General features: G+C 43.6%; 1 protein-coding gene across 2 annotated transcripts in view; it reads right to left on the bottom strand.

Moving 5' to 3' along the window:
- Positions 1 to 12,504, bottom strand: part of ITPKB (inositol-trisphosphate 3-kinase B) — a 163,511-nt gene extending 151,007 nt beyond the window's left edge. Inside the window, exons 1-2 of one of the 2 annotated variants that reach the window (XM_078156281.1) lie at positions 12,102 to 12,504; positions 8,059 to 10,331 (exon numbers count right to left, since the gene is read on the bottom strand). In XM_078156281.1, coding sequence (XP_078012407.1) covers positions 8,059 to 10,116 — 2,058 coding nt within the window. In that variant the 5' untranslated portion in view covers positions 10,117 to 10,331; positions 12,102 to 12,504. The remainder of the gene's footprint in view (positions 1 to 8,058; positions 10,332 to 12,101) is intronic. The other variant, XM_020982136.2, reaches the window with a different exon arrangement.
- Positions 12,505 to 17,648: the final 5,144 nt, after the last annotated feature.

Genomic DNA, 17,648 nt, shown 5'->3' with positions numbered 1-17,648 from the left:
CAAGATAAGGAAACCGAGGGAAGCCCAGTAATCCATCAATCAATAAGTATTTATCAAGCACCTACTATGTGCCAAGCAGTAGGGCTACAAATACAAAGAATGACACGATGGATAACGTGGCATGTGATCTAGATTTTTGTCCTCATGTATTGCAGTAATGACAGCAGTTGACATTTTCAGAGCAGGCTTAAAGGTTGACAAAGCATATTACCTAGTTTATCTCATTTAAGCCTTACTGTAACCCTGGGAAGTGGGTACAACAGGTACCCATTTTAAAGAAGAGGATATTCATAGACTCATAGGGGTTAAGTGATTTGCTCCTAGGGAGTGCAACTGTCAGACGGAGGTTTTGAATTCAGGTCCCTCCAAAATCTAGCACTCCTTCCCCTTGCAAAGCAATGAGAAAAATTTATTAGAAAATTTTCTAATAAATTGAGTCCAACCTCAAGATGAAGGCAAGTCTATTGGTACCACTCAACCAGAAAGCAGCATGACTGAGTCAAGACACTCTTCTAATTCAGATATCCAGATAACCTAGCATAATATAATGAAAATGAACAACGCTGATCAGATGGGTGGAAAATTATGACCACCCGGGTTCCAATCTGGGGTTTCAGTCTCAATTACTCTCCAGCCACATATTACAGGCAAAGCCTCAAGGACCGTTTTTATTTAGGTCACATCAGTTGACAACCTGACATGTACTTGGACCACAACTGTCCCCTATTTTAAGAAAATTTGTAATACAAAAATCTACACTGAATGAGAGACAGCATCATACGCAAAAAACAGGTGCTTCACTTTGAGAAAAAAAGAGTATCTTCAAAAAGCAAGCTTATAAAAATTAGAATTCACTTTGCAAAAATTCAGTTTCAATGACAACTTTTTTTAAACGAGAAGAAGAGTGGTCTAGTGGTTAGAGAGCTAGCCTTCAAGTCAGGATACCCTAGATTCAAGTCTGCCTCTGATGCACACTAGCTGTAAGACCCTAAACAAGTCCCTTAATTTCTCAGTGCTCTGGGTAACTTTCTAAACGTGTAAGTTATAGAGAAGGTGCCATCTTGCATTAGTAGAGAAATTTTCCTCACCTGGGAATTCTCTATACTATGAATCACTGCTCCAATCCCTATCTTTTTTTTTTTAATTCATTGCATAAAGCAAAGGATGCCTTGAAATTCAGAATGAGGAAACAGAAAGCACGAAACTTACAAATCCTAAGATCCCATCTTCCATTCAAATCTCTATATTCCCAAGAAGCAGGATTTCCTATTATCTAAACAAGGGAATCCCCACATCAGTTAATACACTCCTCACCTCTACGTTATAGAATCCCTAGCTCCAAGAACACCTGTTTTGTTGACTCTCTCCGCAAATGATTACCACTCTCTCCTGAAAATACTTGATATATGCTTTGTATTCATTTACTTGTGCACATCCTTTGTATCTCCCTAGCATAATGTAAGCTTCTTGAGGGTAGGGACTGTTTCATTTTTGTCTGTGCATCCCCCAGCACCCAACAGTATCTGACACATAGGAAGCATTTAGCAGATGTGTGTTGAATTGAAATAAATACCTATAATAATCAAAGTATTTCAGTTCTGGGCTTAAAAAGTTTTCTGAGTTATTCTGAATCAACAGTTGCTTGCCTACAACAATACGATTCTATTCCTCAAAGCAACGAAGCCCATCCCACCAAATACTTAAAAATTATTTTAGGTGACCAGGTTGAAACCTGTCAACATGCAACATGGCAAAGCAAAGGTATTGACAGGCCTATGAATATAAACTCTCCAACAACTAGACAGAGCCAATCTTACCTAAAATTTGACAAGTATGCACTAACAAAAGTCATGAGAGACTTTCTATTTCAAATTCAGCAGCTACAAATAAGCACCCAGAAGATATTTCCCAAGTTAAGAACATTTCATAAAGTCTTAGGGCTCAGAGATCTTAGAGGTCATTTAAACCAACCCTCTGCTGGACAGATGAATGTCTTCTACAATGTTTGGACTTATATAGACCAAAGAGAAAAGCCTGGGGAATATCTCCCACCCACACACTCCAAAAAAAAAAAAAACAACCCAAAAACAAAAACAAAAGACCAGGAAAACCTACATGTTTGTGGTAGAATCATTAAGGCTTTCATTAAATACATAGAAACTAAAATTTCCTTCCTTATGCTCCCTCTCCAGTCAACCCACATTCTAGGAGGAGGAGGAAGAGGAGGAGAAGCCTCCAGCATTTATATGGCACCTAATATGCATCAAACATTTTACAAATACCATCTCATTTGATCTTTACAACTACCCTGGGAGGCAGGTACTATTATTATTCCCATTTTACAGTGGAGGAATCTGAGGCAAATAAAGGTTAAATGAATTGCTCAAAGTCACATAGCTAAGTGTATGAGGCCACATTTGAATTCAGGTTTTCCTGAATCCAAGCCCAGCACTATTAGCTGTCTCAATCTCAACCTTTTTGTGAAGAACACGTGTTAATTTATCCAAAAGACATATTTTTGAAGACATAAGAAAGGGGTATCATTCCTCTAAAATATAAAGTGCTTCTAGGGCTACATCACAAAGAGATCATACAAATGAGAAAAGAACCCACATGTACAAAAATATTTATAGCAGCCTTTTTTGTGGTGGCAAAGAATTAGAAACTGAGAGAATGCCCATCAATGGGGAATGGCTGAGCAAGTTGTGGTATATGAATGTAATGGAATACTATTTTGCTATAAGAAATGATGAACAGGCTGACTTCAGAAAAACCTAGAAAGACTTGTATGGTCTGATGTTAAGTGAAGTGAGCACAACGTGAGCAGAACCAGGACAACAATGTACACAGTAACAGCCACATTGTGCAATGACTAACACTGACAGACTTCACCCTTCTCAGCAATGCAAGGATCTAGGACATCTCCCAAAGCCTCCTGATGGAAAAAGGCTATCCACATCCAAATAAAGAACTATGGAATTTGAATGCAGATCGAAGCATACTATTTGCTATTTTTTTCTTCTGTTGTGTTTTGTTTCCTCTTTCTGGTGGGTGGTTCCTCCTATTGGTTCTAATTCTTACTTACAACATCACTAATGTGAAAATATGTTTAATAGGAATGTACATGTATAGCCTATATCATATTGAGTGCTGTCTTGGGGAGGGAGGGAGGGGGAGAAAAATTTAAAACTCAAAACCTTATGGAAGTGATTGTTGATAATTCAAAATAAATTAATTTAAAAATAAAATAAAATAAAATATAAAGTGCTACAATAATGCCAGTTCTACATCACATGCTAAAGTCTCTGAAGGACCCCAGCCCCATTTTCTTTTCAATTCACAGGCTCTTCAAATTTAACATGTCAAAAACCTGGGAGTATTATCTTCACATCTAAACCTGCTCCTCCTTTTGGCTTCTGTATTCCTGTCTGTAGCACTACTACCCAGATCTGTAATCTCAAGATTATCTATGAGTCCTTCTTCTCCTGTAACCTTCAATATCCTCTCAGTTAATGAGACCCATTGATTCAATCCCCAGTGCAATCTTTCCCATTTATCCTTTCCTCCCTATTCCCATTACAGCTACACTAAAATAGGCCCCCATTACCACCCACCTCAACTATGGTAACAGTCTCCTAACAGATCTTTCCACCTCCACTCTCTTCATTCAACTCATTCTCTGTAATGCTCCAAGAACCATTCTTCTGCTCACAATTCTTCAACAATTCTTAATCTTGCCAGGCAAAGTTGACACTCAGATGCCTTTCTCTCAAGGTCCTCCACAATATGGTGCCACCTTACCTATCACTTGTTACTACCTCACCATATTCTATGCTCTCACAGGGGGCCATCTCCAGTCGTCCTGATCCGTGTCTTGCCACTGGACCCAGATTGAGACAGTGAGGCTGGTAACTTTGCACAGCCCTCCCTCACTTACATCCAATTCACTTTCAAGTCATAGCATCATCTTCCTGATGTCGTGGTCCTCTTCAACAATAAAGGACAAACAACAATAACTATGTTCTTGCCAAACGGGACTCCTTTCCAATTCCTTACCAATGCTTCCTTCCCCAACCCCGCAGCCCTACAGACATGCCCTGTGTCTCTTGTCTGTCTCCATAGCACTGATCTCCCTGCTACATCCTCGTCCCCTTCTGAATTCCTTGTTAAATTCCTCCTATTCATCTTTTGAAGCTCAACTCAAATGACACCCCCATGACTTCTTACCTGATCTCCCTTGTTGTTAATGATCTTCCCCCTCAGATCTCTTGTAATACTTTGCTTTGTAACTCTCTAACACGTTTATTACATAATATTAAATAATGGTTTGGGGTTTTTTTAGGCAATTGGGGTTAAGTGACTTGCCCAGGGTCACACAGCTAGTAAGTGTCAAGTGTTTAGTCTGAGGCCGCATTTGAACTCAGGCCCTCCTGACTTCAGGGCCAGGGCTCTATCCACTGCGCCACCTAGAGGCCCCTAAATAGTAGTTATTGACAGAATAAACTTCTTCATAGAAAGGATTTTTTTTTTCATTTTTCTACACATAGCCCCTATAGCTAGCATAGTGTCTGGTACATAGTAGGTGCTTACTCAATACTGGGTGACCAACTGATTTGGATTTATGTTTATTTTGTACTATACTGATGGATGGCTTCATAAAGGAAGGACTGTGTCTTATCTAAACTTTGTATCTTTCTCAGTACAGAGCAAAGAGTTCTGAATATAGTACATACTTGATCATATTTGTCGAATTAAATAAAGGAAAGTTTCCAATTATGAACATAGCTTTAAGTTAATCTCTAACTTTCCAAACAGCTCTCCAACAAATACCTTCGAAAAAGGAGCTCTGAATGAGGTTTCTATCCTCAGCGTCCAAGCTTTTCCTTTTCAGCATCACCTATGAAAGGAATCTGTTAACTTTTGCGGGGGGTTGACACTGAGGAGGGGGGAAGGGAGTTGTAATATAAAAATGACAGCAGCACAATCCAGAGGTTTGAGTAGGATATAGGCATAAGGGAGACTTAAGATCTCTTACGGACCATGATATACTGTATGATATAGGAACATCTACATGATATAGGAACTCCAGTCAATCCAGTTGCTTGGTAGCATGCAAATCAACATCCATGATGGACATAGAGCTGAAATGATCAGATCTTTTGGTGTCATGTAGACAACAGTTTCGATATAATAACCTGTAGGCAATGAAAAAAACCTCAGCTTACTGTACAAGAACACAGTCTGATGTCCCTAGGATCCCATAATTTCCAGCTGGTTACCTCCTCCCCCTCCAAGAAAAAATACATCTGTCTCACATGACTCAATGTATGTGGAGCTGCGGGCAAGGGGCAAAGGGGGAAGTCTTTCTCTTTCAGTCTTGTGGGAGTTTAAATACTACAAACATCTCAAAACATGTTCAGAGGTGGAGATCTAGATTGTGTAAGAATCACAGACAGCCAGACAGGCCTGATTCCTACTCTTGGTCCAATTAGCTGATTTGAGCAAGGTACTCTTAGGTTCCTCAGTTTTCTACCCTCTGGATAATAAATTTTTAAAAATATTTGAACCTGTTGCATTCAAAAATCTCTTTACAAATATTGACATTGCTAATCACAACGACCAGTGTCGGTCCCAGAAAAAAGAGGAGGAAACCTATCTTGTCCCTTATGGCAGAGAATATTTTACATATCATCAGACTAGATTGGTTAGACAGCTAGTGGGCACGGGAGACTTGGACTTAGGAAGACCTGCTTTAGCTGCATGACCCTTTAACCTCTCTGTGCCTCAGTTTCCTCATCTGTGAAATGGGGGTAATAATTGCACCCACTTCCCAGAGTTGTTGTAAAGATCAAATGAGATAATATGTATAAAGTATTTTTCAAATCTTTTTTAAAAAGTGCTATATAAATACTATTATTGACAAAAATGTGGCTTTGTTAAAAGGGAAGACTCAAAGGGGGTGTTATCTTGGGAAATGACTCTGATATTTAAAAAGGTATAAATAAAAGTTATCGATTATGAAAAATATGTCATCAGAGTATACAAAGTACATTCAAAACTCTAGCCAACCTCACAGAGGAGACAGTGGATGGGGGACAATAAATTACAGCAATGTCAGGCAGCCAAATGGCTTGACAGTAAACCTTGAGAAGGGAAAAGGAGGCCCGCCTCCTGTTTACTAAGTCTCTAATTGCCTAGTGGAAGACACAGAAATCTGGACCACACCTTTGGTGAGAAGCATTTTCCACCACTCTTCACCTCCTCCCATTCAGGTGTAGCAACCTTCCTGCAAGGCTGGCATTAACATCACCAACTGCAGGTGCACTTCGCTCAAGGCCCTTTTCTTTCCACAAAATGCCAGTCTGATTCAGGGTGAAATTTTGCATATATATTTGCCTCCACACTGGAAACAGAAACACGAATTCTGTGAGGACAAACGCCTGATCTATGAAAGTTCTAGTCTGTGATTTTTCTCAGGTGGAAGGGGAGTGGGAGGTAAGGAGCAGAGAAGGCCATAGTAATCCATCCAGAGTGTCGCAATGAGGTGGAAGAGAGAAATGCAGAGCTCCCAGAGCCTCAGCTGAAAGGTGCTAGATAAACTGAGTGACACTGGGCTTTCAGCATGAAAGCCTACAGGTCTGCAAATCTAAGCAGAAGGCACTGAAAGTTCTAATTTTCTATTCTCATCCTGCACACCAAAGAAAGGCAGTAGCCCCTTACTAAACTATTGGATCCAGCCATAAACCTCCTCACACTCTTTGGAAGAGCTAAGAGAAAATCCAGACATTCTCTGAAGTACTAACTTGCTATCTTACATCTTCTGCAAGACATTTTGCTATTACCAAGAGTGAAAGCAGGGTAAGGCTGAGATTAACCATGCCACAAAAATAAAACGTTACATCTACTGACACCACCAGCATAAGATGTCTGGGAAATGAATCAAAAGACACAAACATGAAAAATTATGTTAAACTAACACCAGTGGACCAACAGCCATCTCTATTCCTGGACAGCAGCCTCTCTATGTCTCTTACTTCAGGCAAAGAAGCCTAATACAGGCTCTCTGGATAATGAAAAATGAGCTTTAATGAAAGAATGAAGCCTCCTGCCTCACGCAGACCATGATTTTTCACTTGCCTTCATAGCTCAAACTGCTCCATAGCCTCCTGCCCTGATGATAGGGAGGGATGTTTCATCCAAACCGACTAAGATAGGTTCCATTTACAAAAAGGAAAACTTAAAAGTGGACATATACTCAATACGGATTAGTTCAGAATACATTTCTTAGGTTTTTACAGGCCCTGCCTCAGTATCAGGGCAATTTGCTTCTTTAGAGTATCAGCAGAAGCCAAGTTAAGAAAACCAAATGAATCTAAGTTTCTTTCCACCTAAACGAATCACAGATTCAGATGATATTCTGCCTAATCAGGTAAAATTTACCTCCAACGCACCCTGACTCTCTCTGAGGATAAAGCAGGCTGTTTGCAGTGACAGCTCATGGGTAGAAGGCTTTCCTAGGAAATATGTCATGACCAATACACAATTCATATATATATGTGTGTGTACACACACATATATATTTGACATACATGTGTGCATTATGAGCACATATATGTGTGATGCATGTAATATAATATGAATGTGTAATATATAACGCATAATATGCATTATGCATATAAAACACAATACAAATATATGTACATAAAAATGATGTTTATCAATGAAAACATATATAAATGCATATACATTTTCATGCAAATATACATACATATCATGTACATTTTGTATACAATATACTTTTTATATATGCATATTTGCATACAAATGACAACAGCAGTTGATTCATTATCTTTTAGCCATGTAAGGGTATATTAGACCCAGAAGATTCTCTCTGGGACACCCCAGGAAAACAAATACTAGTAATGACTACCAGGAGAACTCACCTAAAATTTCATAAGTTTGATAAACAAGAAAGGAAACTGAGGTACAAGGGCAGCCATAAAAAGCTTGGGGTCAAGAAATTCGGACCAATGGAAAATCATTGCCTTTAAAACTTACCACTCTAGGTTTCTGCTGATCCAGGGTATGAAGGAAAGCTGAGTTCGGGTCCAAAGAGCGCTCTGGATCACTGGAAATGTCCTCCTCTGAATCATCATAGGATGAGGAGAAACCAGTGGAAGATGCAGAGGAGGAAGACAGCTTTCTCAAAGGCATGATCCCTCGAGGGCTTCCCTGAGCTTCTTCTAAGCCTGCATCCTCCAGGGCGCCCATATCTGTGATAATGACTGCTGGGATGTTGCTGGGACAGCAAGCCTCCCTCAGGGAAGGTTTCATCTCAGACTCAGGGGTAAGCTCTTTACCCTGACGGTCCTCTTGCTGTTCCTGTTGCGGCTTCCTCTCTGAAGTTCCATCTGACTGTATCACTTGATCAGGGTCTCTCCAGGTTGTGCCAGCCTCCTCCATTGGGCCAGGCCAAGTCACCAAGCTTTTGAACTGCACACCAAAACTGTTCTTGGGAGGACACTGACACCCTTCCTCCTTTTCTACTGGATCCCTGCAAGGCAAAGTGCCTTGCCTATAGCCACGAAGAAATCTGGACTCCGGCTCCACCTCCACCTCCACCTTCCGCAGATGCACAGCCCTGCCTGAAATTCCAAGTGATTTGGTCCCTGTTTTCTCCCCTTGCTCAGAGTCTGGCCTCTGCACTAAAACTACCAGGGACCCCTTCTTTTGGGGCTCCACTGGGGCTGCTGCGCTGTGCTCTGTGGATGCCCCGGTGCAACCCCCGGCCTCAGAGCTTTGCATATCCAAAGACGGGGTGGTCCTGCTCTTACTCTCCACAGGAGCAATGGATCCCTGCACTCGGCCAGGCAGGTTTCCTTCCTCCAACTTCTCAAGAGCCTTCGAGCCACTGATCCTGCCCTTCTCTTGAGCCGCAGGTGTCCCGCTGCACCTGGCTCCCCCCTTTCTGTGCACTTGGTTCTCCTGGGCATTCACACCAAAAGAGACAAAACCTCTCTCTATCCAAGCAGGGGTCTCCTGAGACAGAACCTTATACAGGGGCTCCCTGCCTGTGGAGCCCCTCCTTTCTACTTCTTTAGCCCCGGTTGAGCCGGCTTCTCTAGAGAGCTTTGCTCCCCCAGAGCTTACAAGGATCTCGCAGCCCGGCTCTCCAGGGAAAGGATGGCCTTCCTTGTGGACCTCCTTAGTCGTGAATGAGCCACAGGCTCGTTCTGTAGGGGACCCCTTCTCCATCTCCACCCCAGATGGGGAACCCTGTGCCCCACGTGTCAGGCTCCAGTTCCCAGGCTCTACTGGAGCCACCTGACCCGACGCCCTGAGGGTAAGCTCCCTCCTCTCTGAATCCAGGGGGAAAGGTGAGCCTCTAGTTTCCCGGGACTGGTCCTCCTTGCTCCCTATCTTTCCTGGGGTCTCCAAGCATTGTTCTCCCCAGGATTTTGTCCTCCTCTCCTCGATCCGGGTGTACTCCGTGAGAACCCTGCTGGGGGGCTGGCTGCTGCTGCGGGACGGGCAAGGGGAGGGCGAGCGGGCCCTGCCCAGCCTGGGGCTCCGGGACGCTTCTCTGGCGGAGCTCTGCGCCTGGATGTGCGCCTCGAACATGCCCACTTTCTGGTTCACCTGCACGTTCTGGAGCTCCCACTCCAAGATCCTCAGCTTCTTCTTGGCCTCCTCCGGCACAGTTGGAGAGAGGCTGTCCGGGGACACCACCTGCTGCCCCTCCCCTGCCAGACGGGGTGCCCAACTCGGGCTGCCCACGCTGCTGCTACTACTGTTCAACCTCCGTCTGCTGCTGCTGCTGCTGCTACTGTTGCTGCTGCTGTAGCTGCTGCTGCTGCTGCTGCCGCCGCCTCGCCAACTCCCGCGGCTCCCGGACTCGTCGGGCGAGAATCGATCGGCTGGTGGAAAGAGAAAGGTGGTGCCTCTCCCCGGGCTGAAGACGCTGCTGCCCGGACTCAGCACTGGCACCGGCAGCCCGGGTCTCCCAGGGGGCGGGGGCGCCTTGCTGCTGCTGCTGCAGCCACCGCTGCCGCTCTCCACATTATTGCTACTATTCATCATCACCAGGCTGTTCAGCGCATAGCAATACACAGCCATAGTACTGGGTCCGGCCGCGCTTCCAAGCCCTGCTGCTGCTCCAGCTCTGACTCCACCACTGCTGTCCCCTCCTCCTCCTTCTCCTCCAGGGTCAGCCCCCGAGGCCCGGCGGCTGCTGTCCTCCGCGGAGCCGGGACACCATTGCCTCGGCAACAGGATGGGGGCAGGGCAGCGGGCTTGGCCCCAGCCCAAAGCTCCATAAACAACCCGATCCGCTGTGGAGGCAGAGAGGCAGAAAAGTTAGGACCCCAGCATGGGAGAAGAGAGAAACGGAGCGAGGAGAAGAGATATGAGTAAGAGGAAAGTATAGAGACAGGAGGACCCAGCTCTAACCCGAGGGGAAGCTCGGGTCATCTACACCTGTAGAGGAATGGGGGGGGGCAGCATGCAAGTCTCATCTAGAGAGATCCTGTGATTGGCTTTGTGAGGACACGGGACGCTTCCTACTGTTACCTTAAACTATGTGCCCAGAAGAGACAGACAGACAGACATGGGGGGTGGGGGGGGGAAATGTTCTTTTTGTGTGCATTCCCAAAACTCTGATGATCTTTGAGGTTTCTTCCAACCACAAATTCTAATTCCTCTCCAGACCTACTAGGCTTGTGTTTGGTATGTGTCATTTGAGTAAATTTTCCCTCCTAAGGTGCTGGGCACCCTCCCTTCTGGGTCTTATGGCACGCATCCTGTACATGGTCTCATCCATACGTTCTCGTTTGTATGGAATGCCTTACACTCAGGGAAGCATCTGTCCGGCTGCACTACCAGGCTGCACAAGTCCCTAGATTTTTCATACTCTCTCCTTCCAGATCCAAGCCCCAACCCCATCCAGGCATCCTGGAAAACTGGATTGGGCATCTACCCCCTGAGTTTCCCTTTGTGCTCCGGGCTTCTAAATAAGGGCCTCGGTGTGGTTCTGGTTTCAATTTGATTTTCCAATGAGTCTGTCTCAGTGAGTTTCCTCGGCTGTCTTCTCATGCCTACAATGTCATGGTATCTTGAACCAAGGCTCCTGTCACATAACCCCTACCACATAACACCCTCATCCGGCCTAAAGAGTTGTGCCTCCTCCGTCAGCATTGGGGTCCAAAGTAAACATACAAACACAACAAACTTTTCGTGTGTTTCTACGTGCACCTCTTTGTACTGACCTTGCTTCCTTCGACTGAACTCGTAAATTTTGAGTGTTAGAACGCGCGGGCCCAACGAACTGACTTTTTGGCTACCCCCTCGCTAGACTCCACTGTTTTGCCTCCCACTCCCGTGGAGGGGTGTGCACGTGTGTGCGTTAGTACGTGTGGATCTCCGTCCCGGTGCACTCAGGGGAAGGAGGAGGAGATTGTCTCTGTAGTGCACCAGAGCGCGGGCGTCCCACTTTATTGAAACTCCCCATTCACGGATGCAATAACGCCAAGGCGGAGTCTGGGCTTTGACAGCCGAGGTACCTTCCTCCGGGTTGCAACAGGGGGACTCAGAGAAATTTCTCAAGCCCCCTTGGAGCTGAGCCTCGGCAAACCTTCCCCGCCAGATAACTGCATGAACCCAGAAAGCTAAGAGCTAACAGGAGGAGGTGGAAGTGGAGGTGCTGGTTCCAGTTCCCAGCTTGCATCCCCCGGTTGCCTGATTTGCAAATCCTGCACCGCCTCTCCCCGGAGCAATCGGGGTGTCCCCGTCGCTGGCGCCAGTCCAGGCAAGGGGGAAACCCAAGGGCTCTCTCTCCGTGCAGCCAGAGAGAAAGAGGAGCGCGGACTGAGCAGCCCGGAAGGCAAGCCGGAGACCACACTGAAACTTGGGTCTCTCTTCTGGGGCTCCCTACCACCCGCTTCTCTTGCAAATACTTTACGCTCCAAAGCTGAATGATCCCTCCAGGTCCCTTCCCCCCACCACCTGAAACACCCAGATCCACTTAGCAGGCAGTTGGGGCTGCGCAGGGAAGGAACCGCGGGAAGAGATAAGAAAAGAGAGATTTAAAAGCCGCCAACCCTTACCTGGGATATTTCTCAGACTGCTTGGTCCTCTTCAGACTACATCACCTCTAGGACGCTAAACCCCACCGGGCAGAGATGTTTTTTTAAAGAGAAAATGCTCCCAAAAACCGTTTCCTCATCCAGATCAAGATCTGAGAGACACACCAAAAAAAAAAAAAAAAGGGAGGGCGAGGGGGACACAGAGAAAAAAGCCTCCCGAGTGCTGTGCAAAGCGAGCAGGAACTGTAGGGAGGCTGCTTCTCCTGGGAGCCCCGAGCCCCTTTCTCCCAAGTAGAGATAACACCTTGTCAGTTTCAGCTTGGCAGTCACTTGGACGTGTTTGTTCAATGCGCGATTAAAAAAAAAAAAGGTTGGGGAGGGAGGAGGGAGTAAGGCGGGGGGACCAAGGGGGAGGAAAGCAGGAAGGAAGTTGTGAGCCTGTCTGGGGTTGAACTCAGCGGAACAAGTTTCTTTTCTTTTCTTTTTTTTTTTTTCTATTGCTTGGCAGGACCGGGAGGGAAACACTTAAAAAAAAAGTTTCCATTGTTAGCTAACCAAAAAAAAAAAAAACCCTTTCAACCTCTGCGGGTTAAAGATATACGATCCATTTTCCACCACTGATAAACGCTTGACTCTTAACTTTTTGAAAATATTTTAAATTTTAGAACAGCAAGGCTTGGGTGAGCTTTTGGAACAAAGTAGATCCCAGAACCCTTTCTTGGCATTTATACTAAGCTAAAATCCTACGTAAAGAGTCCGAGGGCAGGTACAGAAATACACATATGCAGGGTACGTTTCAGGCTTGACATTGCAGAGTTGTATTTTTTTTTAAAATACAAATCAGGAAATGCACAGTGCCTATAGCGCGTAGTATTTCTGAGGGCTATGAGGAGGCTGTGACCCGTCTCGTACATGCAAGGTATAAATAAATGTACACTTTTGAGTGCGTTTCTCTATAAATAAATGTGCACATGGCAAATGCCACGTTAGCATTTTTTTTTTTGCATTTAATTTACTTAAGTTTATTTTAAGAAAAAGCATAACTACTGAATTTAGTCCTAGCAAGGTTGGAGATTCCCTTTCCTCTATTTCCTGTCTCTCCCCATCCCGGTCATTTTTCAGTCCTTTCTCCTTGTGCCCACCAGAAATAAGAAAGAAAAGGGAGAACACAGAGAGAAATACTGGTGGATGGGAGATTCTAAACTGATTAAACTCTAGCTGTACAACTGTGTTTTGCATAATTCCTTAAGACTTTAACTACAGCATTTGGTAGACATAGGGAAAACACAGCTGCAAAAACCTGGAGTTTCATAAATCCTGAGGCTCAAGAGGCCTTAACATTCCTATTAACTAAAATTCAGATGGAAATTTTGACTTTGTATGCACCAAACCAATGCCTTGCTTGTTTATGTAACAATCCCATTTAACTGAGCAAAGTAACCTTCCCACTCTGGAACAGCCTTGTGCAAAGTCTGAAGCCAAGAGGTCAGAACTGGCCAACATATCTTCCAGAAACTCATGATCCCTTTTTAATTGTGGCTACTTTTCAACAGCAATATTTCCTTTGGGTCAGCCAGACTAGCCCAGAAGACATTCAGTCATTTGACTATTGAACTGCATTGTTGGAGGGGAGAGGGGGGCAAGAATGTCCCCAACTCTAACCTCACCCCCTAGTGCCATGGTATAGAAATCAGAAATCCTGACTCTTTCCCCCAAATTCAACCCTAGAAATCTCATTGCAAATAACCTCACACCGTGATCCTGAATAGAAAAGGCAGACTGACCCAAGAGACACTAGGAACAACTGGTATTGTGACTACAATCAGAAAAAAATAATAACAATAGTGTATATAGTGTTTAAAAGTTTGCAAAGCTCATTTGATACAGTTTTCCTGTGAGGTAAGTGCTATAACTATTATTATCTCCATTTTACACATGAGGAAACTGAGATTGAGCAAATCAACATGACTTGCCTAGGGTCACATCAAGTAAAGCTAGTAAATTTCAAACACAGAATTTTAATTCAATTCTTAACTGCAAGAGCTCTATTCACAATGCCACTTAACTATGCCCAATTTTATTCCCCTTATTCCCTAGTAATTTTCTAAAACATCAAATAATTCCAGTATTTCCTGACTCTAGCCTTGACCACAGAAACAAAAACCCCGGGTGATGTTCCTTTACTGGGGTCTACCACAGAGGAGAGGCAGGAAAATCTACCTCATCAATTTACAATTGTTGACAGCGTGTAAACTCTGCACCACTCCCCTCACATTCTTGCTAGTCTGGCTTCTATATTACAAAGCTCTCTGTCCATCTAGTAGAGTGTGATTCTCCTCACTGCTACTCCTATCCCAAGGCGATAACACAACTCTGGGCAGAAATGACTTCTGTACTTCGAAAGGCAAGGGAACCCAGCGACCCAGACTCTATGAGCTTTTAGGTTAGGACTCACAATCAGCCTTAATCATTTGAACAGAACAGTCTCTTCAGCAACTGAAGCACCCTCTTAACACCAGATAGAGTCCACTGAGACTACTTGTCCCAGTACACTGCTATCAGGCACACTACTCTGGTGAAACATAGTTTTTATACAGTAGACCTTTTTCAGGGCTGTTGCTTTGGTCATTTTTCAGTTATGTCCTACTCTCTGTGACCCCATTTGGGGTTGTCTTGGCAGACATACTGGAATGGTTTGCCATTTCCTTCTCCAGCTCACTTTACAGATGAGGAAACTGAGGCAAACAGGGTTAAGGAATTTGCCCAAGGTCACACAGCTAGGAGGTGTCTGAGGCCAGATTTGAATTGGGGAAGATGAGTCTTCCTGACTCCAGGCACAGGCACTCTGTCCATTTCACCACCCTTCTTAGGGCTAATAGTCCTCAGCCCAGTAGTTAGTTATTGAAGTACTGCAATTAAGATAAGTAAGATAAGAGAGTCTAAGGCTGTTCCAGTCTGGGCTTCTAGGATGATCAAATCACCACTGGGCCTAGAAGTTTTATCAGTTCACCCAGTAATACTGGTCTGGGAATAAGACCTGGGTTGTGGTCTGGTCACATTCTTGATAAAGCTGGATTCAGATGGAGACATTTCTTTGATCTCATCTACAGGTTCTGAGGGTATACTCAATTTTAAGCCTATCAATCAATCAACAAATATTCATTCATTTAATAATAGGCATATGGGTGGCCACTCACACTAAAGCACATTAAAGCTCTCACACAGGAATGGACACCTCATTCCCTGGGCTGACTCACTTACTCCATCCTGTCCTCCTGCTGACTGGTCTAAATTCCCAGAGAATGATTACCACCATGAGGTTGCATTCAAAATTCTTTCAGAGTCCTAGGCTTCTCAAAGTCCCCCACTGGAGAGGAATAGACTCTCCCTTCTCAATGTTGCAGCTTTCAAGTCCCCACAATCATGCTTCTGTTTACCCAAAACCAGTCATTCGCAGTAATGACACTACTAGATTTTAAACACAGTGATTAACTTAACAAAAGGCAAAATGATAATCTCACTGGTACTAATACGCTAAAGCCAAATCATTTTTAAAAACAATAATAGCTAGCATAATAGCCTTTGTGCCAGGCACTGTATTAAACACTTTACAAATATTATCATATTTATTCCTTGTGCCAACTCTGAGAGGTAGATGCAATAATTATATGCATTTTACAGTTGAAAAAACTGAGGCAAACAGAAGTTATATTACTTACCCAAAGTCATACAGCTAATAAATGTCTGAAGCTGGATTTGAACTCAGTTCTTCCTGACTCCAGGCCCAGCACTCTATTCATTGTGCCACCATGATCTATCTATATATACAACTGGATCATACTCTCCCACCAATACACTCAATGTGGGGAAACATGAACACACATAGAAACACATGGGTTTTTTGTTTGTTTGTTTTCCTGGCAAAGAAACACATGAGGGAAGAAAACCCATCTGTTTGGGATAACTCACAGCTCTGAAGCTATAAACTTTGTTGACCTCTTTCTGTCTCAGGAATCATCTATAAAAGTTTCTTGATGATTGCAGTTTCTGTGGTAAACAGATACTTCTAATATTAAGCTGAGTTGATCAACACTGTGTTTGACTAACTTCAGTAGGCATTCAACCAAAATACTTGATCCTATGGGTGATTTCTCTGATTATCTGCTTCCAAACTGTTCCTTGCTGACCTGAACCTTTTCCTTTGTAACAACTATTGTACCTGTCACTTCCAAACTCAGGCTTAGTTGATGAGGTTCTGAAATCTGTCATTTGACCTCTTTTAGCTTTCTAGGTTCAGACTCTGAATCTTCTCTGCTAACATCCCCACCATAGCTTTGGCTTAATAACCAAATTCTCCTATTTCACATATAATTAAGGAACAATACATTTCATGGATGGATAACATTCCAGGGATGGGGGACAGCCAGTACAAAGACATGGAAACGGGAGATCGAATGTCATTGGTGAGGAACATGAAGAAGGGAATACTCACTAATAAATTTTGAAAGGAAGGTTGGAGCCAGGTTGCTTAGGGCTTCAAATGACAAACAGAGGAGTCTGTACTTGATTCAAAAGGCAATAGGGAGTCATTATAATTTAATAAGTAGGGGAGTAACATTGCCAGATTAATGTTTTCGGAAAATCACTTTGGCAACTGTGTTGATGGAATGGAGAGGAGACAGATTTGAAGAAGGAAGACCAATCAGAAAACTAGTACAGTAATATATCTTGATATATTAACTACGGCCTAGTTAATTCACTTTTCTTTGGTTATAGCTTTGGTGATATAGAATGCTTCACTGAGGAAAAAATATATACATATGTGTATCTATATCTATCTAATCTATTAATCTATCAATCTATCTATCATCTCTAATACATCCCTTAGCAGCTTAAATTGGCAATATGTAGTATGGGTTATCTACTTCATATTTGTGACTCTGAATTTTTACATCTGTTGGTCACACTAGGATCTGCCTACACAAGGAGAATTTGCACATTTTTTCCAATTGGTAATGTAGGATGACTTAAAACTTGTTTCTGGCTGCACAGACATAATAAAGGCAGGAATCTGGAATAAAGATGTGGAGTAGAGGACACTACGTCCATGGAGTTCCATTTATGGAAGTCCAAAAAAGAGCCTTGGGGTCGAGAAAACTGGTTCTAGGTGGGGGGAGGGGTTCATATCTATATAGCCCTTGATATTTGGTTGAAAGAGTAGCTCCCTTGAAATAATTCAGATGATATTCAGAACAAATTAAGTGAAAGTTACAAAGACCTTCTAACCCCAAGTCAAATAGAAGCATGGATCAGAGACCTTGCCCTGGTAAGCAGGAAGAAGGTTAAAAGATCTACTTAATACCTATGGGTGCTACTTTCTATATGCCCACTAGAGGCTCTTAAAGAAAAACAAAACAAAACCAAACCAAAAACCTTTACAACCAATGATCTGAGAATGGGGAGTTTCTTTATGGGGAGAAAAGTGAGCTCAAAGGTTTTTCCCTGGTCTGATATTGGGTGTATGAAAGGCCCATTACCCTATTAGAACTGAAACTTAAGCCTCTGAGA

The sequence above is a fragment of the Phascolarctos cinereus genome, unplaced genomic scaffold (assembly GCF_003287225.1).
Source record: "Phascolarctos cinereus isolate Bilbo 61053 unplaced genomic scaffold, phaCin_HiC Scaffold_5;HRSCAF=322, whole genome shotgun sequence".
Classification (NCBI taxonomy): Eukaryota; Metazoa; Chordata; class Mammalia; order Diprotodontia; family Phascolarctidae; genus Phascolarctos; species Phascolarctos cinereus.
Note: the sequence above shows the minus strand (reverse complement) of the source record. Positions and strands in the feature narration are given on the sequence as shown.